Source organism: Stegostoma tigrinum, chromosome 5, assembly GCF_030684315.1.
Source record: "Stegostoma tigrinum isolate sSteTig4 chromosome 5, sSteTig4.hap1, whole genome shotgun sequence".
NCBI lineage: Eukaryota > Metazoa > Chordata > Chondrichthyes > Orectolobiformes > Stegostomatidae > Stegostoma > Stegostoma tigrinum.
The window spans coordinates 16,415,042-16,440,077 of record NC_081358.1 but is presented as its reverse complement, the minus strand read 5'-3'; the positions used below and the strand labels follow the sequence as shown (position 1 = coordinate 16,440,077).

Genomic DNA, 25,036 nt, shown 5'->3' with positions numbered 1-25,036 from the left:
CATGAACAGAAACCTACTTTTCCCAAACCAATTTTTAATTCATACATTTGTCTATTTGATCTTATTTCCCAATTTATTCATGTTTTAAGTCATAGCTTTGAGATTATTACCTCCTTGATTTTTTTTTGAAATGTTGGTCCTGGAGTTTGGGATGCTCCAGTGCCAAAATGACAAAATTGAAGATACAGAGTCTTAGAGATGTACAGTTGAGAAATAGACCCTTCAGTCCAACTTGTTCATGCTGACCAGATATTCTAAATTAATCTCATCCCATTTTCCAGCATTTCACCCATATTCTTCTATCCTTCCTATTCATATACCCAACTAAATCCCTTTTAAATGTTATAATTGTACCAGCCTCAACAATTTCCTCTGGCAACTCAATCCAAACAGGCACTACCCACTGCAGGAAAATGTTGCTCCTTAGGTCCCTTTTAAATCCATCCCTCGCATCTTAAGCCTATGCTCTCTAGTTTTGGACTCCCCTACCTGGGGGAAAACACCTTGACTATTCACTCCACCCGTGCCCCCATGACTTTATAAACTTCTTAAACATCACCCCCTTAGCCTCCAATGTTCCAGGGAACATAGCCCCAGCCTATTCAGCCTCTCCCTATCACTCAAACCTTCCAACCCTGGCAACATCTTTGTAAATCTTTCCCGAACCCTTTCAAGCGTCATAACATCTTTCCTGTACCAGGGAGACCAGAATTGAATGCAACATTCCAAAATTGGCCTAATCAATGACCTGTACAACCACAAAATGAACCCCCAACTCCCAAACTGAATGCACTGACCAATAAAGGCAAACGTACCAAACACCGTTTTCATTATCCTGTCTACCTGTGACTCCGCTTTCAAGGAGCTATGAACGTGCATCCCAAGGGCTCTTTGTTCGGCAACACTCCCAGGACATGGCCATTAAGTGTATAAGTCCTGCCCTGATTTGCCTTTCCGAAATGCAGCACCTCACATTTATCTAAATTGAACTCCTTGGCCCATTTTCCCATCTGGTCAAAGTTCCGTTGTAGTCTGAGGTAACTTGGTGTCTACTACACCAACAAAATCTCTGAGCCTACGGGGCTGGCAGAGATTGTAGGCATAAGAGAGGTGCAAGGCCATGATGAAATTTAAGAACAATGATAAGAATTTTAACAACAGGATGTTGCTTCATGGGGAATCACAGTAGGAATATGGACAATAGGAGAATAGACTTCTTGCAAATGATTACACAGACAGAGTTTTTGATTACCTCAACTAAACTGAGGTCGAATATAAAAGTCAGGCCAGATAATACTGGGATAATGTGGAGATAATTGAAGCACAGATGTGTTTTTCACAGATAAGTTGAAACAGGGGCTAAATCTGGTAATATTACAGAGATGAAAATCTATAATTTTAGTGAAGGCATGAATATGAAGTCTGAAGCTCATTTCAGAGTCAAATATGACAAGGTTGTGAATAGGCTGACTTAATCTCATACTATTGCTGGAAATGAGAAAGGAATTGGGTAGCTAGGGAACAGAGAATGGAATAGAGGTTGAAAATGATGGCTTCAGGCTTTCAAATATTTAATTGGAGGAAATGTCTATTCAGTCCCAGATGCTGGATAATGAGGCAGATAATTTAGCAAAAGCGGAGAGTTGAAAGAAATGGTGGTAAGATGTGTGTTATCGATGTAAGCGTGAAATTTAATGCAGTGCTTTCTTTATTCATCCACAGGATGTGAGCATCATTGGCTAAGCCAGCATTTATTGCCCTTTCCTAATACCCTGAGGGCACTTAAGAGTCAATCACATTGCTGTGGATTTAGAATCAAATGTAGGCCAAACCAGGCAAGGATGGCAGCTCCTTCCCTAAAAAATGGCTGGAGTGATTTAAACATTGCATTCAGGGAGAGGCTGGAATGAAATTGGGAGATGATAACACATGCAAGGGCTTTGAAAATGAAAATTGAAGATGGGATGGTAGATTGCAAAGATGGTTGGGTCAATTTGTTTTTAAGGAAAAGAGGTAGAGACAAGAGATTTAAAGAAGGGATGGGTTATATATGAAGACAGTGAACATTTAACAGTGACAGCTAACTTGGAGATGTTCAGATTATGCAAGTTGATGGTTACCAGCTTAGAAGGAATAGAATTGAAGGAAATTGAGGTGATCTTCAATAGAATTAACTGAAAACAACTTTTTCAACTTTGTCTATCATAACAAGCAAAAACAGAAGAAATTATTTCTTTCTGTTTCTATGGTTGGTTTGTTTATTTCAGATATCCAGTATCTGCAGTTCTTTGACTGAATTTTAGGTTTACATAAGGTCAGTTGTGGTAGGTGTCACAGGCAAGACTTTGTGATGGTGTATCCAGCAGTGAAAAACGCAGACAAGGTAGAATGATCATTTTAGTACAACACAATCCTTCATCAACACAGGAACATTCTGCTTGGAGGTACCTGATGCAAGTTTAGAATGTATGGCATAAGGCGACTAATATTTATTTGAGGAGGTCAGAAATGCAGAGCGAATGGAGGACAGACATAACCGTAATTAGCTGGGTGGAGGTGCAGAGCCCCAGGAGTCATAAACAAGGATGCTGAGGTGGGGGAGTTGAGAAATCTTCCTGAAACAATAAATGTCCAAAACTTGGCATTGTCTAATACAGTTTGGAGATATCTACAGAGAAAGAGAATACAATCTATGATATGTGCTCTGCCCATTTTTCAGACATAGTGCCAGCACTCCTTGACTGTGACACTGATTGACCTATAGGACAGACATAAGGGGCATCACATGAAGTGCAGAAACAATTACTGGCATTCTGTCACACTGACCAATCAGTGGCACCGATGGCACAAAGATTGCTGGGTAGTTCCCAGTTATGTACAAGCTGGTGGTATCCTCTGAGCAGCATGCATGCCATTGAAAAACTAGGACATTCTCTGATGATGTTGAGTGTTCCACTCCTCCAAATGCATCACTACTGCCAAAGTTGCTAACTGTCTCACGTCCCCAAACCAGCACCTATGACTACTGCACCACCTACACAAGGAAGCCTTGTGACCAAGTGTGCCCCTTCAACGATACTGATGGGGCAGACATGGCCCATGATCACCATGTTGAAGATAACAGTTCTGCACATCTCGAAAACATGCAGATACACATAAGAAACATATTTCCAATTCTGTCTCAGCCATATAGGGATTGTCCCCAGGGAACAGACAGGAGTGGAAGAAGTCTTGTCAGTAATGTTACTTGATGGTTTATTTAAGTGTATGCTTTTATGGATATTTTTAGTGACGTTAAGAATACAGGCTTTTGTTGCGCAGATTGTTGTAACCTGACCAACAACTTACAAGGCATCCAAATAAAATTTGCAAAATTTTAAGGCCAAAACACTTAAGCAAAGTAGCCTGCTAAAATCTGCAGCTGCTTTTCCCTGATAAACAAGAACCACTACACTGTGACAGGAAGCAACACTTTCCAGGCCATGCAGTTTTTCGCTGTGAGTCCCATTGTCGTACAAGAGAAATAATTACAACAGACAAGAATACTTCAAAGCTCTGTTAAGTCGATCAGTTAAATGGTGCCCAATTAAGAAAAGCTTGCTAGAATGCAACCGTTAGTGTGCAGACTTTTGTAAAACACATCTTCCAGTAATTCAGTGAGAAATGAGAACAGCTGGATTGAATAACAGAAATTACTGTTATAACAAGTTAACACAGGGGGCTGTTAAGATGCAGTAGTAATGTTCTTGCCTCTGAGACAGGAGACCCAGGTTTGAATCTGACCTACATCATGGATGCGCAATCGTATCTCTGAACAGGTTGTTTAGGAAAATATCTGATAATATGCTAATAAGAACAAAGAGTCATTTTGAAGGGTTGAATGAAAGTGTACATGGGAAATCGTTCAGAAAATAATTTAATTGATAATTGCCCAATCAACTTTGAAAAATGGATGATGTCAAAGTGGTCTTTCATTCCAAGATTTAAACAAACAAATCAAAAATCTGGTGAATATTTTGGATGCAAGAAGGCATTTTCTACAATATTAACACCACGTCAATGCAATAAATCAGGTACACAATTGAAATAAAAGTATGATGATGCTGTAGAAGGGAAGTCTTGAAGTTTGAAGCTGGTGACGAGGTCAGTTGTCTTGCACTTACAATCACGAAGGACTGGTCACGTTTTGGTCGTATGAAATATAGTCATCACTTCTAAGATTTTTGGTGTTTTGCTTTATAGCCTGCTTTTTTTTGTAACTACCTTTAGAGGGCATGGCAGTGGTGGTTTTGAATGTGTCTTGAGGATATTTTTTGCCCTCAATAAAGCTCTTGCATTCTGAGTGAATCTTCATAAATCTCAAATACAAATTATAAACTTGTGAACTTTGAGAGTAGGATGAAACTAAAGATTTGATGATTGGAAACAAACTCATGCAATTCCAACTGAGATGGAAACATTAGAAATTGGGAGAAAGGGTTATTCTGGTGTGGAGGTAGTGTACATACCTATGGGCCAGGAGGTCTGGGTTAAAACCCAACTTGCTCGGGGCGGGAGGGAGAAATAACATCTCTGAAATTGTTGACTTGAAAATATCTCTAGAAGACGGAGGGGGACGTCTTAAGATACAGTGGTCATATCATTACTTTTGAGCCAGAATTCAAGCCCCAGCTGCTCCAAAGGTGAGTCATAACATGTTTGAACAGATTGATGAAGAAATGTAGTAAGTGGTGTCATGGTCATTTTGCTGGACTGGTAGTCCAGAACCTTAACATTCCAGTGACATGGGTTTGAGTCCTATCATGGCAAATGGCAAAGTATGAATTCAAGGAAAACCTAGGAAGTGGGGATAGGTGCACTTGTGCTGAGTGGCAATATCCCTACCTCTGAGTCAAGAAGCCTGAGTTCTTTCAGAGGTCTGTCATAACACATTAGAGCAAGTTCAAATCCTACTCAGACCAAACATGTAGTGACATCTCTGAACAGGCTGGCTTGGAAATTATCCACAAAGTGGGGAAAGGTCACATGATAGTGAGTTCGTGGAATGGATGCGGCTTCCTGATAAGTTGGATACAGGCATGCCTCTTAAATTCACAGCCTCTTTCAGAGAATACTACGCTTCTGTGCTGAATACTTTTCTGGAGGAGGCAGCATTAGGAGAATAATCGCTGAATCAGTGCAGCCTGAACTTTTCTTCCAATCTGGTCAATGTTTTGCGTCCCCAGTCAGACCTCTTGAAAAATTGCAAGGCTGGCTCTTTCTGGTTCACTACATCTTTGTCATTATTCTCCTTCAAGGAATGTCATTCCTCTATGTCTTCCCCTTCAAACTCCACCCATGTTGGCAGCCCTTATTATGGAGTCTGCAGCAATGGTTGTGGAATTTACAGGGCAAGTCAAAACAGTCCACCCAGAAGGCTTTTGACAAGATGTTGCACAGAAGCCTGCTAAATAAGGTAAGAGCCCACAGTGTTAAGGGCATGTACTGGCATGGATTGATGAATGGTGGACTGGCAGATGGCAGAGTGGAGATGAAGGTGTCTTTTTCAGGATAGCAGCCGGTGACTAGTGGGCATCCATGATAGGACCATGCCTATTCATGTAATACATTAAAGATCTGAAAGAAGGAACTAAGGGCATTGTTGCTAAGTTTGCAGATGAAACAAAGATAGGTAGGTAAGGAGGCAATAGCCTGGTGGTTTTATCACTAGACTGTTAAGCCACAAACTCAGCTATGTTCTGGTGACCTGGGTTTAAATCCTACCACAATCGATGATGGAATTTGAATCAATAAAAAAAATCTAGACTTAAGAATTTACCAATGACAATGAAACCATTGTTAATTGTTGGAAAAACTCTTCTGGTTCACTAATGTCCTTTAGGGAAGGAAACTGCCGTCCTTACTTGGGCTGGCCTACATATGACTCCAGGTCCACAGCAATGTGGTTTACTCTCAACTGCCCTTGAAATGAATGAGCAAGCCATTCACTTGTAACAAGGAAATGAAATTGGACGGATCACCCGGCTTAGATCTAGGCACTGGAAAAGATAATGGCAGAAAAACCCCTGTCGAACCTGCAAAGTCCTCCTTACTAATATCTGGGGGCTAGTGCCAAAATTGAGAGAGCAGCCTCACAGACTAGTCAGGCAACAGCCCGATACAGTCATTCTCACAGAACCATACCTTACAGGCAGATTTTGACACCACCATCACAATCCCTCAATATGTCCTTTCCCACTGGCAGGACAGACTTTGCAGTGGTGGCAGCACCATGGTATACAATCAGGGGGACTTGCCTTGGATTCATCGATGATGAATTATTTTTAATTTAAATGCCTTCTCAAAAAGGCATCTATTACATACCTTATGCTGAGATGGCTAACTATTTAAGAGAAGTCAGTCAGGACCTAGAAATATAGAAGTTCAGGCTCCTAATCTTACTGTTAAAGTGACCAGCAAGTTGTGCCCATCAGATTACTGTGGAATGAAATGTTCCATCATGAAAATACTCAATAAATTGGAGGCCGTTGTCTCGTGGTATTATCACTGGATTGTTCATCCAGAGATCCAGGCAGTGTTCCGGGGATCAGGGCTGAAACCTTGCCATGGCAAATGGTGAAATTGAATTCAGTAAAAAATATCTCTGGAACTGAAGTCTAATGATGACCATGAAACAAAAACACACCTGTTTCACCTTTTGGGAAGGAAATCGCCATCCTTACCTGGTCCAGACTACACATGACTCCTGACCCCCAGTCATGTTGTTGACTTTTGTCTGCCCTCTGGGATAGGCAATAATTGCTGGCCCAGCCAGCGACACCCACATTCCAAGAATAAAATAAAATTTTAAAAAGAAATCTGCAACAATTTGCTTTCATTTGTATGTTTTCCAATGGCAACTATACGCCTAATGCTTTACTCCAGATATTAGGAATGAGCAATAAGTGAGACCTTGCCAGTGACATCCTCTTCCTGTGAAGTAATCATTAAATACTGAAACGTACATGTCTGATTTCTACAATAGGATACTAACCTAAAACAAACTGGACACACACCATTGAACTTGGACTCAGTTTAGTATAATTACTGCTACAAGTTGTAGAGCCATAGGAACAGGAATAGCTCACTCAGTCCTTGAGCCTGTTCCACTGTCAAAATGGTGAATGTTCTTATCCCAGTTTACTTGTGTCGTAGCCTTGAAATAAACAATGAAAATTTCTACTGCTTGCTCTTCTGTACTTAAAGCATGATGGGTATTTGAAAGTTTAAGAAGAGGTGATTTCTTGCTCACCATATTTAAATTCAAGTTGAGAAAATCTCAACATGATTCCAAAGTAAAAATCTTCCTTTTCGCCCTCCCCAAGCACTGAAAATGAAACAAAACTTTCCCAGTAGTTGCGTGATTGTGAATAGGAAGAAATGTTTAGTTTCAGCTTCGTTTGGAGAATTGCAATTGTTCATTGTGGCTTGCCATAGTCATGTGATCTGAGTTTTCATTTTTGCAGTATGCCTTGTATGATACTCTTTCATACACGAAAGACATACGGTTTATATATTTATAAAAAGCCTTGGGATTCTCCTCAATCGTGTTTGCTGAGGATTTTTCAGGGCCCCTTTTAGCCCTTCTAATTCCTTGTTTAAATTCTTTCCTACTTTCCTATTTTATTTCAAGGTCTTTGTCAGTTCCCATCCTCCTAGACCTTTCATTTGTTTCTTTTTTTTGACCAAGGTCATAACCTCGCTGGTCATCCGAAGAGCATATAAGTTGCCATACCTATTCTTCTTTCTCTCAAGAATATGTCACTCCCGAGCTCTTATTAACTACTGTTCAAAATATTCCTATGTTTCAAGTAGATTTACCCTGAAACAGCCGCATTCAATCAAAATTCTCCATCTCTTGCCCGATAGTGTTGTAGTTCGCCTTCCCCCAATTTAACACATTCACATGAGGACTGTTGTTATCCTTATCCACATGTGACTTAAAACTCATGGTATTATGGTCACTACTCCCAAAATGCTGTCACGCTGGAACTTCATCTGGCTAGGCTGACTTCCGAAAACCAGATGAAGGGTCCCGATGCAACACATCAACTTTCCTGCTCCTCTGATGCTGATGCCTGGCCTACTGTGTTCCTCCAGCTCCACAGCGTATTGACTCCAGTCATAACCCTTTCCCTGGTTGATCTAATTACATGCTGTAGCAAGAAACTCTCTGAAACAGTTCTTCCAAATTCTACCCCATCCAAACTCCGAACACAAAGTGAGTCCAAGTCAACATAGGGGATGTTAAAATCAGCCATCACAACAACCCTGCAGTTTTTAAATCTTTCCAAAATCCGTCTACATAGTCTCTCCTCTATCTCCCACTGGCTATTGGGAAGCATGTTGTATCCCTCCAGTATTGTGATTTCAGGTTTCTTATTCCTGAGTTCTACTCATATTGCCTTGCTGCATGAGTCCTCTGAAGTATCTTCCCTCAGTACAGTTGTGAGAAACTCCTTTACCAATATTGCAAATCCCCACCCCTTTTACCTTTCCTTCCATCACACCTGAAACATTTAAATCCTGGGGCATGTAGCTGCCAGTCCTGCCCCACCTTCAGCCAAGTCTCTGTAATCACAATAATGTCAGAGTTCCAGCTTCAACCAAAGCTAATGGAAGAAGCATTTCACTCACATAACATTACCGAGGAATCTATGCTATTTCTGTTTTTGATTTATCAGCACAGACAAACATCCATATTCTGCAAACATTTTTAGAATGAGACAGCATGGTGATAATAACCAGATATTCATTTTTTTTGGTGATGGTGATTAAGGGATGATAACAGAGCAGGATACACGGGATAACTATCTTCAAAACAGTGTCATGAAATATGATACATCCATCTGAACAAGCAGATATGATCTTAGTTTAAAGTTTTATCCAAAAAAAACACTTATAACATTGCAGCGCCTCCTCTATACTGCACTGAAATATCAGCCTTGGTTTCTGTTCTCAAGCACAGGACTGGAAATTTTAACTCTCCCTCCCACTCCTTGGACAACATGTCCATCCTGGACCTCCTCCATTGCCATAACGATGCCACCCGGAGGTTACAGGATCAGCACCTCACACTCCACTTGGGAGCCCTGCAGCCCAATGGTATCAATGTGGACTTCACAAGTTTCAAAATCTCCCCTCCCTCTACTGCATTTCAAAACCAGCCCACCTCGTCCCCGCCTCTTTGACCTGTCCGTCTTTTCTCCCACCTATCCTCTCCTCCCACCTCACTGATCAACCTCCAGCCCCAACTCCTCCCACCCAGCCTCATCTCCGGCTCCTTGAGCTGTCCACCTTCCCTTGGCTGACTAATCACCACCCTAACTCCCCATCTATACTCACCTCTACTGGCTCTATCCTCGCCTCCTTGACCTGTCTGTCTCCTCTCCACCTATCTGCTCCCTTATCCATCTTCCATCCACCTCCCCCTCTCTTTCTATTTATTTCAAAATCCCCTTCCCAGCCCCCATTTCTGAAGAAGGGTCTAGGCTCGAAACTTCAGCCTTCCTGCTCCTCTAATGCAGCTTGGCCTGCTGTGTTCATCCAGCTCTACACCTTGTTACCTCAGATTCTCCCACATCGGCAGTTCCTACTATCTCTGTGTGGAGATTTGTTGTGTTAGCTACCCTGAATCATGTATGAATAAAGATTGTTTGACAAAAAGTCTCATGGCTATTATTGCTACTCCAATAATTTTCACCGTCTCCAGGTTAGAAATAATAAAAAGTGAATATAAAATTGATTTTTTAAAACGGGTATTTACGCACAAGGTTTTTCCTAGTGTTGGGTTGCTTGCAGTTTCGGATGGTTTTATCTCTACATGAAACTAAACTAAAAGCAAAATATGATGTTTTTCTTTCTAAATAAGTAAAATATTACTTTCTAGTCAGAAGGAAATGGCTTTTATTTCCACACATTACTTTTCTATTTGGTCTTTAATTCCAGGTTTTCAATACTTGGAATGGAAACATAAGAATGAATTTTGATTAATATAATAGTTTGTTAATGATTCATTTTTACCAATAAGAGATTCACAGATTGCACATTTATCCTTAAGTGTTCTTTAATAATTTTTAAAGAGCCTATATTGCCCAGTACTTGACTGTTATTTATCCAAAAATATTAGTTTTCATTTTACCATAATCATATTGTTCTGAAGTGAATAGCAATTGATTAAACTCAGAAATCAAGAAGAGAGAACGATAAGGCACTGTGACTAAAGATTTTGTTTTGAGAAAATTATTTCATTCTTGGGGAAACATAGAATTCATGGTGTGGGGAGGGGTTATGGACTGAAAATAATTATAGAACAATATTCACCTGCATGTCATATAGTCTGCTAAAGCTGTCAATAATTTTAAGACCTAAGCCAACCATGAATGGAGATATGATTCCATTTCTCTCGAATGCTAATATTATCTATTGCACCAAAGCCAATATGAACATTGCTGTGACAAAATGCTTCATTATTGTGTGCGTACCTTTAAATACACTGCCAAAAATAACTACATGTACAAGCAAACAAAAGCAGCTGACCACGTACCCACACACCTTGGCAGAGGTGCACTCCACACACGACGGCCACCTCCTAGACATGTGATCTGGGATGCACCTTCCAGCCGGTAACCGGGAGTACAGGAAAATGTTAGAGAATCACCAATTCCAAATGATGTCCCTATACGTTTGCCAAATGTTGGATTTCCTGGGTCTTCACAGGGTTCCAAGTTGTACTCTGCCAGTATTATCACAGAGATGTGTGAGGAAGCATTTTTAAACAAAAATAAAACTCAAATGAGAAAGCAATCTGTAAGTTTAAACTTTGATGAGGTTTGAGCTAGACTGTTTAGTTTGATTATGTTTAAATACATAATCAGAAAATGCTAGAAATGCCTGACAATTTGGAGGTGAAATTAATATGTTTTGATATTTCAGGTTAAATGTTTCGTCAGAATTGAATGAATAAGCCCAAATATAATAAAAAAGGTTGAAAAGAGAAATTGGTAAAGGTCAAGAGTTTAGATATTGGAACTACTTTTCAGCATTTCTATTTTCATTTCTGATCTACAACATACTCCTGTGTGTGTTAAAACTAAGATTGATCACCTTCACACTCAAACTTCTTTGAATTACCAATTAGTGTTGCATATGCCTATATTCTTACCTGAAAATGTAATATTAAATCCTTCATATGATATTGAAAAGTCTGAAATGAATCGTAACTGAGCCTTGAAATTTCCATAGAGACCAGCATTAATTGGTGCTGGCAGATCCGAACCAGTCAACCGTGCCAAAGGCAAAGTAAAACTACCATTCTCTGTGATTAGAAAGTAGTCATGATGATCCTCGAGGTGAAAAGTGTGAAAGGTGAACTGTACACCTATGAAAATAAATGAAATGGAATGAGTTAACAAAAAAAACACATTTCATTCCAACTTCATTAACAGCTTACAGTCAGGCACGAATCACCGATACATTTTCTCTCCAATAGATCTTCCTTCAAACTAAGGATTCCTCAGATGAAAATTACTCTTTCACAGAACAACGCCTTCTCCAGAGTCTGGCACAACATTGGATTTAGAAAATGGTTTAGTAATTAATTTATTCAAATGTATAGAGCAATGTATTTGTGTTAGCAATTTGCAGAAGTAGCAAATATCCTGTAAAACTAACACATTAGTTACCAGGGTTTGTTTAATGGCCACTTATAGTTGGTACATTCACTTATGAAATACTTGACAGTGATGAACTAGCAAATGATAGACAGGGATATTTTTCAAAGGAATAGTTTTGGGAGAAGGAGGACAACTTTGAAAAATATCTAAATAATTCTGCTGCCAAGCAATGAAAACTAAATACAATACACAAACTAATAAGGTCTGAAATGTGTTTTTGAAAGTTAGTTTGTGAAAATTAGATTTGAAAATGTCTATTCCTTGAAAAACGGTGCTGGAATAGTTGATCCTGATAAATTTCTTCTCCTTTGAGATACCTGTCATATGATAACATGTCATCAAGACAGCAACATCCATCTAGTCCCCTGTGATATAGTGAGCATGTACATTTACGTTCTCCAGTCTTTAACTTCTTTCAGCTTTGTCTTCTGCACAATTGTTTAGTACCAAATAAGCCAAGCTTCAATATTCCACTCTTGTAATCCACCTGCGCAAATCTATGAGACTGAAATAATCATAGTACGGGAACAATGAAATGTGTCTCATTCAAAAATATAGGTGTGGGGGCAGTGGGTGGGGGAAGCCACAGTATGTTTACGTGAGGAAACACATGGTTTTTGGTGCAGCCAGGGAGATTAGGTCCTGGGAAACCAAAACAGGTCAGGAAGCTTCCTCCAAATGGCCAAAACCAACATCACAAGCAAACACCTTTGCAAACCCTACCAGCAAATAACTGTGTTATCAATTTCAATACGTTAATCACACAAATAGTGTGGCATTGACATGGTTTCTGCAACTTAACTGTGACCCACTGGCTTCCCAGGTTTTCTTGCACACAAGAGGGAAAGCAAATATGGGGATGAAGACAGAATAGAGATTTATGCCAATAAACCACTGACACCTCACAGCTGCTGGCTTATCTTGTGCAAACGACTTTTTCTCCCCCAATACTTGTGTTTAACCCTTACTTTTAGAATTATAATAACAACTTCCAGAACACACATTTAAACTTTTAATACAATTTCTACATAACTGAGGCCTGTATATCTGATCTGCGTTTCGGATCTATCAACCCTGTACTGGTGCCAGTTAGGAACATAGGGACAGGAGTAAGCTCTTCAGTCCCTTTAGCCTATTCCAACATTCATTGAGATTATGATTCATCTGCATCCTATCTCCAAATACCTGCCATTGGCTGACATCCCTTAATACCTTGGCTTAACAAATAATTATTGGTCTCAGATTTAAAATTAACTACTGATCCAGCATCGACTACCATTTGTCAAAGACAGTTTCAAACATCTACCACCATCTGTCTGTAGCTGTGCTTCCTAACCTACCTCATGAAATGTCTGACCATAATTCTCAGATTCTGCTCCCCTGTTCTAGAATCCCCAACCAGATGAAACAGTTTATCTTATTCAACCTGTCCTTTCCTGTGAATATTTTGAAGACCTTGATCTTTCTAAATTCGAGAGAAAATAGGCATAACTTGTATAATTTCTCCTCATTACTGAACTTTGGATGTACTGGTATTATTCTTGGAGACCCACGCTATACTACTTCTGAAACTAATATATACTTTGTGAGGTGTGATGCCCAGACCTTCTCACAGTACTCCAAGCGGGGTCTAACCAGGGGTTTGTACAATTCCGCAATAACCTCTGCATCTTTGTATTCCAGTCCTCTAGATATTAGCTTTCTTGAATATGTTCTGCACCTCCTGATATTTTGAAGATCAATGCACCTCAACCCTCAAGTCTCTTTGGATGTACGCTGCACTTAACTTCATGCTGTCCAGCAACAACATCATTCTATCCTATTTCAATTCAAAATTGAAAATCTAACAGTTGTTTACATTGAACTGCTCCAGTTTACTTATTCTGTAATAACCCTTGGTAATCTTCTGCTATCATTTGTTACCTAAATTGGTTTCATCAGTAAATTTGGATATATGATGTCTGATGCCACTGTCCAAGCAGCTGATAAAGCTGGAAATAATTGAGGCCCTAACACATATTCTTCTCAAAAATCATTGGTCACATCCTGCCAATTTGAGGATCTACCCATGATCCCGACATTCTGTCACCTGCCACTAGCCATGTCAGTAAATTGCCCTCAATTCCATGGGCTTCTACATGAGTTAACAGCCTCTTATGTGGGATTTTATCATATACCTTCTGGAAGTCCAGACAAAAAAAAACGCATAGACATTCAAAATAAAAACTGAAATTGCTAAAGAGACTCAGCAGGTCTGACAGCATCTGTGGTGGAAAGCAGAGTTAATGGTACGAATCTGATGACTCTTCACTAGAGCTGAAGAAGGTCTTTTTTTTACGGGCCCTAATTCAAAGGTTTCTGAAATTGGAATAAACAGGTTGTTGAACCAACTAACTTCAGCTGAGTAGCTGTAAATTCCTGTTGTGCATCGCTTATGCCATGTTATACCAGAATCCAAAACAAAGATGAAGATAACCGATGGTACTATTAGCAGCAGCAAAAACAGTAATAGCTCTGTGCTACCACACCTGTAACTCCACAGGAGAGATAACACATTGTGGAGATGGATGAACACAGCAGGTCAAGCAGCATCAGAGGAGCAGGAAGTTGATGTTTCTGGTTGGGACACTTCTTTAGATTTTATGATGCTGCCTGGCCTGCTGTGTTCCTCCAGCTCTACGCTGTGTTATCTCTGACTCCAGCATCTGCAGTTCTTACTAACTCCACGGAAGATTTTTGTCAGGGATGGGTAGCCGGTAAGATGCTGAACAGGCAGGGCAAAAGCTTCCCTGACATGAAGGAACATAGTTTCATCAGGATAGGGTATCAGTTAGTGACACACATTTTGAGCCTAATGTAACAAGGCCCGCTACAAAGTGGACCTCTTGGCTATGCCTTCTTAGCAGCTATCATACACAGCACCATCGAAAAATAAAAATGACCAGTCTAGCATTGGTCTTACATTGAATCTTTTTCATAGCACTTCTTTGTAGGTTTGACAAAGGTATGGGGGTCAGATTGCCTCTCTATCCGGCAGCACCCTCTGAAGTCCATGAAGGTTCAGCAAAGACTGATCCAGCACAGGAGCATATTCAACTATCTGGACAATAGACAACATGATGGGAATTGCTGAATGTTATATTTACTTTTTGTGTGCTACTTGCTCATGTCAATGTACGATATCTTTAAGTATTTCTTTGAGGCAGCTTGTGAATGGTTTATGCATCACTTTCTTGATGCCATGTTTAGAGGAAACATTAGTTCCAATGACAAGAAACAGCGTGTGAGAATTTGAAAAGAACACAAAGAACTGCAAATGTTGGAAGTGAGAAACAGAAATTGTTGGAAAAAATCAACAGGCCTGGCAGTATCTGTAGAGAGAAAGCCCCTTCTTCGGAACTGGACCTGAAGCATTAATTTTGCTTTCTCTCCACTGATACTGCAAGGCCTGTTGAGTCATTTCTGCTTTTGAATGAGTCATTGAAGACAAATCTTCACTTCCATATCCCCTTTTTTATGATCCCAGTCACAGCTCCAGAAGCTTCTCATCTTTTTCAACAACTCCTAAATAACAGCATTTCCATCCAGATCAGGGCTTGGATCAAATTACCAAGGTAGACTCTCCATTGTTTTCACTTCCTCCACAATCTGTTCGAGCTCACTAACTTGTCAGTCACCAGACTGATTCAAACTATTTGCCCTGTCTGTTCCACTGTAGTGAGAATGTCTATGGTGATGTATTGTCTGCATGAGTCTTGTGATGAGGCACACTCAAAGTGATTTCCTCTGAGGCGTCATCATCATCCTCCTCGATCACTTCCTGTCAAATGCTTGAAATTTTAGTGTGTGTCATAAATTAGAACTGCTGAGTTAAGAATATTTTAAGGGATTCTTAAGTATTCTTAAGTAAAATGATGGAAGTCAATTTTTCTAGAACTATAGCCTTATATCCCTCCACTCAGGTTCGAACCTTCGCTACTTACATAGGACATCATTAATCATAAACACAAAATTACTCCTTTCCTGATTCAAACTGTCTGCAGCCTTTGGCCAGAATCTCTCTGGTAGCAAGCTTGGAGGTAGAAAGGCATGTAATTAAGCAATATCTTGCCGTACATGAGCCATACAGCCTTTCCAACTCCACCAGAGTTACATTCGTGGCAGAAAGCCCATGGTCCACCTTCACCTCCCAACTGTCAACTCAGGCTCTACATAGCTGATTAATCACCATGGAGGGATGTGTTTTACTTCCACCACCAACAATGCCCCCTCCACCACAACCATTATCACATCTGTAGGTGGACTACTGCCACGGGACATGCACATCACAAGGACCATCCTGTTAATATATCAGCTCCAGGCGATAAAAGTCATCACTTGAATAAAAACGCACATCAGGAAGCAAGGGGATGGGGTCCATTGTGAGGCAGCTAACAATACTACAGCCTCGCCTTTCCCCTAGAAACTATCCTCCCCATCCACCCACATTATATATTTGATCCTGGGACTCCTGAAACCATAGCCTTTCCTATGGTAATTCTGAGCGAAGCAACTGCAAGCCTCTAATTGGCTGAGAGCTCTCAGAAGCTGAGACTTCCTTCCTGGTGTCTTCTTTCCAAGGGGAAGCCCGTCATTAAGCTCAAAACTATGTGACGGGGTGTGTAGTTTGACAGGATTATACTGCGAAGAGGCAATGAGGGGGAGGCTGTCTTATTGGCCTGCCACCTTAACAAAATTCCACCAAAATTTGATGAAATTGAGCATCGGCTAGTTAGTTCAGTTGGATGGCTGGTTTGCAATGCAGAGTAAGACCAACAATGTGGGTTCAATTCCCATAGTGGCTCAGGTCATCATGAAGGTCTCAACTTTGCCTTTCACCTGCAACTTAGTGAGCTTCAGGTTAAATTATTGCCTCCCTCAATGGGATGATCGTGGCTTTACCTTTGACATTTGTGCTCTAAAGCATCTCTTCTGTTGGGTGAGTTATGGTTTCATTTTAATCCCATGAATCATTGTCAGAAGATCATTTATAATAGCGTTTTTTACCCCTGCTCCCGCATAGCTACCTTTAATGTCACTCGAGTAACTATCCATGACCTCCTTCTATATTTTACCGACATGCTGCCCTCTGCTGACACACATAAAAGCACCTTTGTTCTCACAAATTTGTTAACGAACATGACCTTCACAGAATTCAAAATGAAAAACTCCTCTTTGTGAAAGCTGCACCCAAAACTAAACTTGCAAAATGATTGGACACAGAAGCAATGTGTCAATTACCAACGATCTTGATTTGCCCGATACCCAAAGACAAGAATTAGAATATCTGATAAAATATGAGGACAAAAGTTCAATTGATTTCACTGATTGGATATACTGAAAATCAGAAATGCGTATCTGACCTGGAGCTGTAACTGATACTTTAAAGAGGTTGCCACAAACAGATCTTTAAATTACAGGGCAAGGGGCATTAGCTACAAAGCAAAAACTTGACTGTCAGGAGTTTATTGCTGAAGTCACCAAGACAACAATAAGAAAGTTGTAATAAGTCTTCACAAATCATTTATGGGGCTCCAGCTTTGGTACTGCATCTAATTTTGGACAGATTTTAAGAACAAAGTTAAGGGCACAGCGTGTGGAGTAGACTGATTTAAATGATTTCAAAGTTGGAAGAATTTAGTTGCATAGTGAAATAACAGAAGATGAAATTATTCTCTTTGAATCAGAAAAGATTAAAGGGATAATTTAGAGAGATATTACAAATTATCAAGACCTTGATTGGGTAAATGCAGAAAAGATGATTTCCATTGGCAAGTGTATTGGTATACAGATGACACATTTAAAATGATCGGCAAAAGACCCAAAAAGAAGATGAAAATTCTATTTTATGCCCCAAGCTGCTCTGATTTAGAATACACTGCCTAAAAGGAGTGATGAAAACAGATTCGGTTGTGCTATTTAAAGGGAAATAAATGTTGTCATGAAAGGGAAACAAGCAGGACTTTGGAGAAATATTAATACTTTGGACTAATTGGATAACTATTTTAAAAGTCCATTGCTCACAAAAAGAGCTGCTTAATTATAGTTTATTACGTTTCATTTCTATGTTAAGAGAAAATAAAGACTATAAAATGCAAGATAGTGAATTGTTATACATTAAATTACACAATACTAATGGTTTCCATTTTTTTTCATATTTTACCAGGACATACGCCCTTTCTCAGTTGTTTATGTCCAACTGCTATGTGTTTTCCTTGCTGAAGGAGTCACGCTGTTGAGTGGCTGCATAATCAACTGGGATGTTCCAGGGATCCATAAGGTCCACTATCAGTGTTTGTGACTAACAGTGGTTAAGCCTGCATCACTGTGAGGGGTACTGGCTTTCATGCTTTATGCTTTCTGTCATCTGTGTGGGGCTGCACAGTGATGGAAATAGTTGAGTTTAGCTCCCGCTGCTTGAACTGTGCAACTCCACAGTGACCAAGGATGGATAACATCCATTCTCAATAGATCTGAGTGAACACAAATCATCAGGTATCTATAATGTTTCAGAATCCCTCTTTGATGTTTATGTTTGCTCAGCACTTTTCTCCAACTAAATGGAACTAACTGTAATTTGTTAGGACCAAAATGGGAGGAAAGCAGTCTGTCTCTAGTCACAACATCAATTTAACATTTTTTAAAAATCCTGTTACTAATATTCCTAATTACTTAATTTATCAATGTTAGATTTAGAAGAAGAAAAGTCGCATCATTCAGGTTTGTATGAGAAAGAAACAATTTTTAATATATTGTGAACACAGGGTTTATTCAGCAAAGATGTCAAGCTGCTGAATACATATTTCAAGTAGCAATGCAAAAAAATTGCATTCTAATTAACTCAACACACACACACCAATTAAAGGAACAAAATAAAGAACTTTCTCTGCAAAGATAAGTTTTCAAAAAAAAACCTTTAGTAAAATAATTGCCAGTTTTTGAAGACCAGATGTTACTAAACGCAAGTAGTTTTCACTGAGATCTTCAAATGAATTCTCCAGTTCCATTCTACCGTGCAATTCCATTCAATGCCTCATGCCTCCCAAACCTTCAGAATCTCAATCAAGCAGAAGCCAATTCAATGAATAATTCTATGAAACTACTACTGTTTCCACTGACCACAATTAAAATATAAACACTCCTCACTGAAACCAATGTTGTGCTGATTGAATTAATGTCATACCTGCAGATATGACCATGCTGCCAGGTCGCAGTTGATTTGTTCCAATTTATTATTTTCTGATTTTGTCCAACTAAAATTAGACCACAGACTAGAATGTGATTGGACAGATTGTAGGCAGGAACAAGTTAAAATCTCCCGGAAGCAGTTTGTTACCTTTACCGTGGGAAACCTCCACAGTCCATGTACAATTTAATGAATTTGGATAGAAGTCAGGATAACCAGGCGATAAAATAGTACCAGTTGGTCCTCGAATATCACCACCACATAGTGCTACAAAACAGAAATAAAAAGAAAATCAGCATTTCAGTGAAAATTGAAGTTCTTTGGCAGTATGCAAGGGGAAAAAAAAAGATTAAAATCCACCAATATAGCACAGCATAATTATATTTCAATTGTAATCATGGCCTCGATATTTCCTCGCATTACCACAAGTGATTCAACAACATTTACAACAATCACACTTTTCTTTTTCTTTGAGAAAAATGTGCCGCAATAAGTCAAAGAGGATTACTGAAAATCTCAAATTCCCAAGTGTTTATTTCTCTTTTCCTCAAAAATAGATGGGCTGTTCGTTCAAGTCCATTCAAACCTCTCAATCCTAATTTTGCATAGAAATTATGCCCATCAAATTGGTTTCAGAATTACTGTAAATTGTGCTACTCAAGCTCTATTAGACAGATGTCTCTTCAGAGTAGTCTTCATGCCAGAATATAGCACTGTGTCCCAGTCACTATCATTATAATCAAAATGGAAAATGCAATCCATCCTTTGCTTCAGGCTGTTAAAAGCAAAATCAATACAACAAATTACAAGGCAATCGTGAGCCATTTGCTCTTCATGGACATTTGGAGTGCACAGGTTGTAATGGAAGTAGAAAATCCTCAACTAGACCCCAGCCCACTGACAGTTTCAGTTGTTTTAAGCTGCCATTTACACAGCATGCCAGCCATTCTGACAGATGAATTCACCCCAAGGTCTAGACCAATCAGTAAATAGCCAGAGACATTCTAATTAACTTTACAATTATCTGCCTCAATTGAGCAAAAGGAATTACAACTGCACCAAGGACAATCTAAAATGTAAGGTCGATGCCTTCTCCTTGCAAGAAGGCTGAGATGTTTGGAATACAGTTCGATATTTAAACAGGAGTAATGCTGCTTCACTCAGCAAAAGGCATTTCTGTTTGTTCAACAGTGTTACATGTTGCAGCTGGCGTATTTATATGATTCTATTAGTTCGCATTAGTTGTAGATGTAAAATATATCTAACAAAATCTGAAAATGCTGAGAATAATCAGCAGATCAGACAGTCTCTGTGGAGGGTAACAGAGCAAAAGTTTCAAGCCATGATGACTCCAGATCAGAACTATGGAAAGTCTGAGATCTTCTAACTGTTGAGAAGGGAAGTAATGGAAGCACAAAAGGGAAAGTCTGCAAAAGTGTGGTGGACAGGACAATATAAATGAAAAAAGGTTTCATTGTAGAAAAGTCAAATGGAGTGGGAACATTTTTAGTAAAGAAACAATGGGTGTGTCCAGGTAAAATATGAACAGCTGCATTGCTGCTGTTCGAATACAATGGAAGGAATGAGACAAAACCAAACCCGCAAAAAAAATTATCATTACTCAATGCTGACTCCAAAAAGCTCTCAAGATCTGAGTTAAAGGTGAAGTGCTGTTCTTCAATCTTAATTGTGTTTTTTTTCATGAGAACACTGCAGCAGGCCTGGGACAGAAAGATGAAGCAGAGAATTGAACTGATAAGTGAAAATCGCGATCGAAACCTTATTATTAGAAATAATACTTCAAAAGTCTGAAGTATATTGGTAAATACAGAAAAACAGAGGCATTTTGTTAACTTTTGTATATCCACACAATTAGCTCCTATACGTTTAAGCCACATCGTTAAAAATGCTGATTGAGGGTAGTGAAACAAAATGGGATTTTTTGACAAGTTCTTTCCATTAGCATCAGGCAAGAATCACTGAATTTGAACATTTCTGGAGTTTATTTAAAATGCAGTGAAGTCAACTTCTCACATTATAAAGATGACTGTATTGCAGATGCAAAGTTAAATACTGATATTTTCTATTTTAAAATGTTACAAGGCAATTAATTTGACATAATCATAACATCTTAGAGCACAACAGTTGATCATTAAGCCCATTCTACCTATGCTACCTGTTTAAAGGAGTTCTCCACCTTGCTCTTTGTTCAGATGCCTGCAATTCTGTTTTTCACTAAGAGTGTGTGGCTAAATTAACGCCTGAGAGTTACAATTGAATCTACTTTCACCAAACTTTCAGACAGGATTCCATACAAAATTTCTCCTCAGGTCTTCTCTCAATCTTTTGCCATTTAAATTTGTACTCTCCAGTTCACAACCCATGCATAAGTAAAAACAATTACTCCTTGTTTATCAAAACCCTTTACAGATTTGAAACTTTTTTCAGAATTTCCCTGCTTTCTAAATAGCTTCTGTAGACTCCATGTGCAACTAAAATTCCTCATCCCAGGACCCATTATTGTCAACGTTCACTCCGTGCTCCACAATATCTTAACATGCCTTGTCACCTTGAAAGATTTGTGTATGTAAACATAGAACATAGAACATGGAACATTACAGCACAGGACAGGCCCTTCGGCCCTTGATGTTGTGCCGACCTGTCATACCGATCTCAAGCCCATCTAACCTACACTATTCCATGTACGTCCATATGCTTATCCAATGGCGACTTAAATGTACCTAAAGTTGGCGAATCTACTACCGTTGCAGGCAAAGCGTTCCATTCCCTTACTACTCTCTGAGTAAAGAAACTACCTCTGACATCTGTCCTATATCTTTCACCCCTCAATTTAAAGCTATGCCCCCTCGTGCTCGCCATCACCATCCTAGGAAAAAGGCTCTCCCTATCCACCCTATCTAACCCTCTGATTATTTTATATGTTTCAATTAAGTCATCTCTCAACCTTCTTCTCTCTAATGAAAACAGCCTCAAGTCCCTCAGCCTTTCCTCGTAAGATCTTCCCTCCATACCAGGCAACATCCTAATAAATCTCCTCTGCACCCTTTCCAAAGCTTCCACATCTTTCTTATAATGCAGTGACCAGAACTGTACACAATACCCAAGCGCGGCCGCACCAGAGTTTTGTACAGCTGCAGCATAACCTCTTGGTTCCGGAACTCGTTCCCTCTATTAAGAAAAGGTAAAACACTGTATGCCTTCTTAACAGCCCTGTCAACCTGGGTGGCACCTTTCAAGGATCTGTGTACATGGACACCAAGATCTCTCTGCTCATCTACACTACTAAGAATCTTGCCATTAGCCTTCCGGTTACTCCTACCAAAGTGCATCACCTCACACTTGTCTGCATTAAACTCTGTTTGCCACCTCTCAGCCCAGCTCTGCAGCTTATCTGTGTCTCTCTGCAACCTACAGCATCCTTCGTCACTGTCCACAACTCTACCGACATTAGTGTCGTCTGCAAATTTACTAACCCATCCTTCTACACCCTCATCCAGGTCATTTATAAAAATGACAAACAGCAGTGGACCCAACACCGACCCTTGCGGTACACCACTAGTAACTGGTCTCCAGGATGAACATTTCCCATCAACTACCACCCTCTGTCTTCTTTCAGCAAGCCAATTTCTGATCCAAACTGCTATATCTCCCACAATTCCATTCCTCCGCATTTTGTACAATAACCTACTGTGGGGAACCTTATCGAGCGCCTTGCTAAAATCCATATACACTCTGTTTATAAATTCCATTTAAACTTACACCATTTATTTGCTGTCACCTCATATTGTAAATGCATCACTTCACACTTTTTCACATTTACTACATGGCTGCCCATTTCAACACTTACTGTGTTACTTCTCGAAGCCGATTTCCAATTTCCTTGCTCTTTAGTTCTTTCTGAGTGTTATCTCAGCTGGAAGTTTTGATGTCATGCCCCATATACCCATGTTCAGGCCATTAAGATGAATCAGAAAAGCAATGGACAAGATGACATCCCTTGAGAAAAACATACCTTCTGCCAGTCTGAAAAATATACTCGTATACCACTATTCTACATTTGAATTGCGATATTTGTTAATTATATTTTTCAGCAGTTCATAAAATGCTAGAGTATGCTCAGATAACACTTTGAGTCATGTCTTGATTCACTCTCCCACTTTAAAATTTCACCTCTATATATTGATCATAAGCATCCTGATTCTGATTACACACCATAGACATTTGTTCCAAGTGAAACCTTCTCAATAGCCAAACATTTAATTGTGCTTTGTTTCAAAGGTGCAATATGAAAATTATTTTATCCGCTGTCTTCATTTTATCAGTTTCATTGATAAGAAATTAGGAAGAAATCATGGATAGCCAGGTGGTATTCAAACTAGGTGTGCGAGGGAGAAAGCAAACATAGGTTGATTTGGTAATGCAAACAGCAAATCAGTTACAACTATTTTTCGGAAGTTGACTGGAATTTTCCATTTACTTCATGCTCTATAGCCTAAATTCGTCCATTATTTTCCAGTTGGCCTGCAGGAGACAGGCAGATGCCTGGAAAAAGCCTCCAGGTATCAGGCTGGGACTGAATGTGAGGTGGAGACAGTGCTCCAACATCACTTTGAGGTTCCCCTTGCAGCCAGCATTTTGAACTGACTGCAACCACTGCTGGAGACCACGTGTGGAGAGTAATTCTCACCACATTGGTGGTCTAGCAGTTTTCATTTCGTCAGGTTTCCAAAAAGTATTCATGGGCTCCTCAAAATGGTAATGGGGGGTTGTCAGCTTAGCTCAGTTGACTGAACGATCGGTTCTTTGACGTGGTGTGATGCCAACAGCATGAGTTCAATTCCCATCATCGACTGAGGTTACCACGAAGGGCTCTCCTCTCAACCTTACCTCTCACCTGAAGTATGGTGGTCCTCAGATTAAATCACTACTGGTTATCTCTTACAAATGAGAGAGCAGATCTATTGTCTGGAAAGACTATGGTGACTTGACATGGCTTCAAGATGGAAGTGCCCTCTTTCTGCCTTACCGACAAAGGTAGGGGCTAATTATTTTCATGCTATTGTCCTCCAGCTTTGAGAGCCTGCCCATTGTCCTTAATTAGATTGTGAGTACAGACTTTGGCATTAACTGGCTAATCCTTCAAAATGCTTGCTGCATTTGATCTCAACATCAGAGTCTCGACCGTTAAAGAAAAATCCTGTCCTACCTGAACAAAGGAATAAATGTGGACCAATGATTTAAAAACAACACATTTTTTAGCCATTGACCTTATAATGACAATCAAATTTAAGGCAACATCACTAAACCATTATGTTGGTCAACAGTTTGTTCTAAAACTTGACGAATGTTGCAGCAAATTTGACCAAGAAATATTATGACACTGTTTTAAAATTACAAAAAGAGAGTCAGAAAATGAGATCACAAAGTGGCATTTAAGACTCAATGGACTACAGATGGAAAGCTGGAAACACTTATTTAAAAATAAATGCAGAATATGTTCTGAACGTCTAATCATTTATTCAACATTATTATGCCTCAGGTAGCCAGAAGATATTCAGAACTGTAATTAATGACTGAACCAGAGGGAATTATTTTCATTAGTGCCCTCAATCAACTTCCTGAATCTACTGTATTATGCAAAGCATGGCTGGAGGAGAGCAGATAGCAAATTAAGACTTCATGCTATGTAGCAATGACATCGCTTTAATTAGTTTCCCGTCTACTTGAGGCATGCTAGCTGTTACCTTCTCGATCATCTCTTACAATTTTAAAATTTTATAATAACTTTTTGGAATAAATTTTCAGTAAGGGGAAGATTTTCATTGCTCTGTGAAGGAAAGAGAAAAGATTAAAGTCGGCCATTTTGTGAAAAAAATCATTGAACAGTCGATGACTAAGGAAAACATGGACTTTAATGGACACAACTTTGGCAAGATTGAGGAATTACAAAGCAGAGTGCAAGGGTGGAATTCAGCAATGCATTTATGATATCATATATTTACCAAAGTTACAAAATACAAGCTGCTTTCAATCACTTCCTCAATATGTTACTCGGTGATGAACATTCACTCAGCCA

General features: G+C 39.5%; 1 protein-coding gene across 1 annotated transcript in view; it reads right to left on the bottom strand.

Moving 5' to 3' along the window:
* Nucleotides 1-25,036, bottom strand: part of csmd3b (CUB and Sushi multiple domains 3b) — a 1,751,526-nt gene that overhangs the window by 378,951 nt on the left and 1,347,539 nt on the right. Inside the window, exons 19-21 of the mRNA XM_048529668.2 lie at nucleotides 19,090-19,206; nucleotides 11,204-11,419; nucleotides 10,586-10,774 (exon numbers count right to left, since the gene is read on the bottom strand). Of these exons, the coding sequence (XP_048385625.1) occupies nucleotides 10,586-10,774; nucleotides 11,204-11,419; nucleotides 19,090-19,206 (522 nt within the window). The remainder of the gene's footprint in view (nucleotides 1-10,585; nucleotides 10,775-11,203; nucleotides 11,420-19,089; nucleotides 19,207-25,036) is intronic.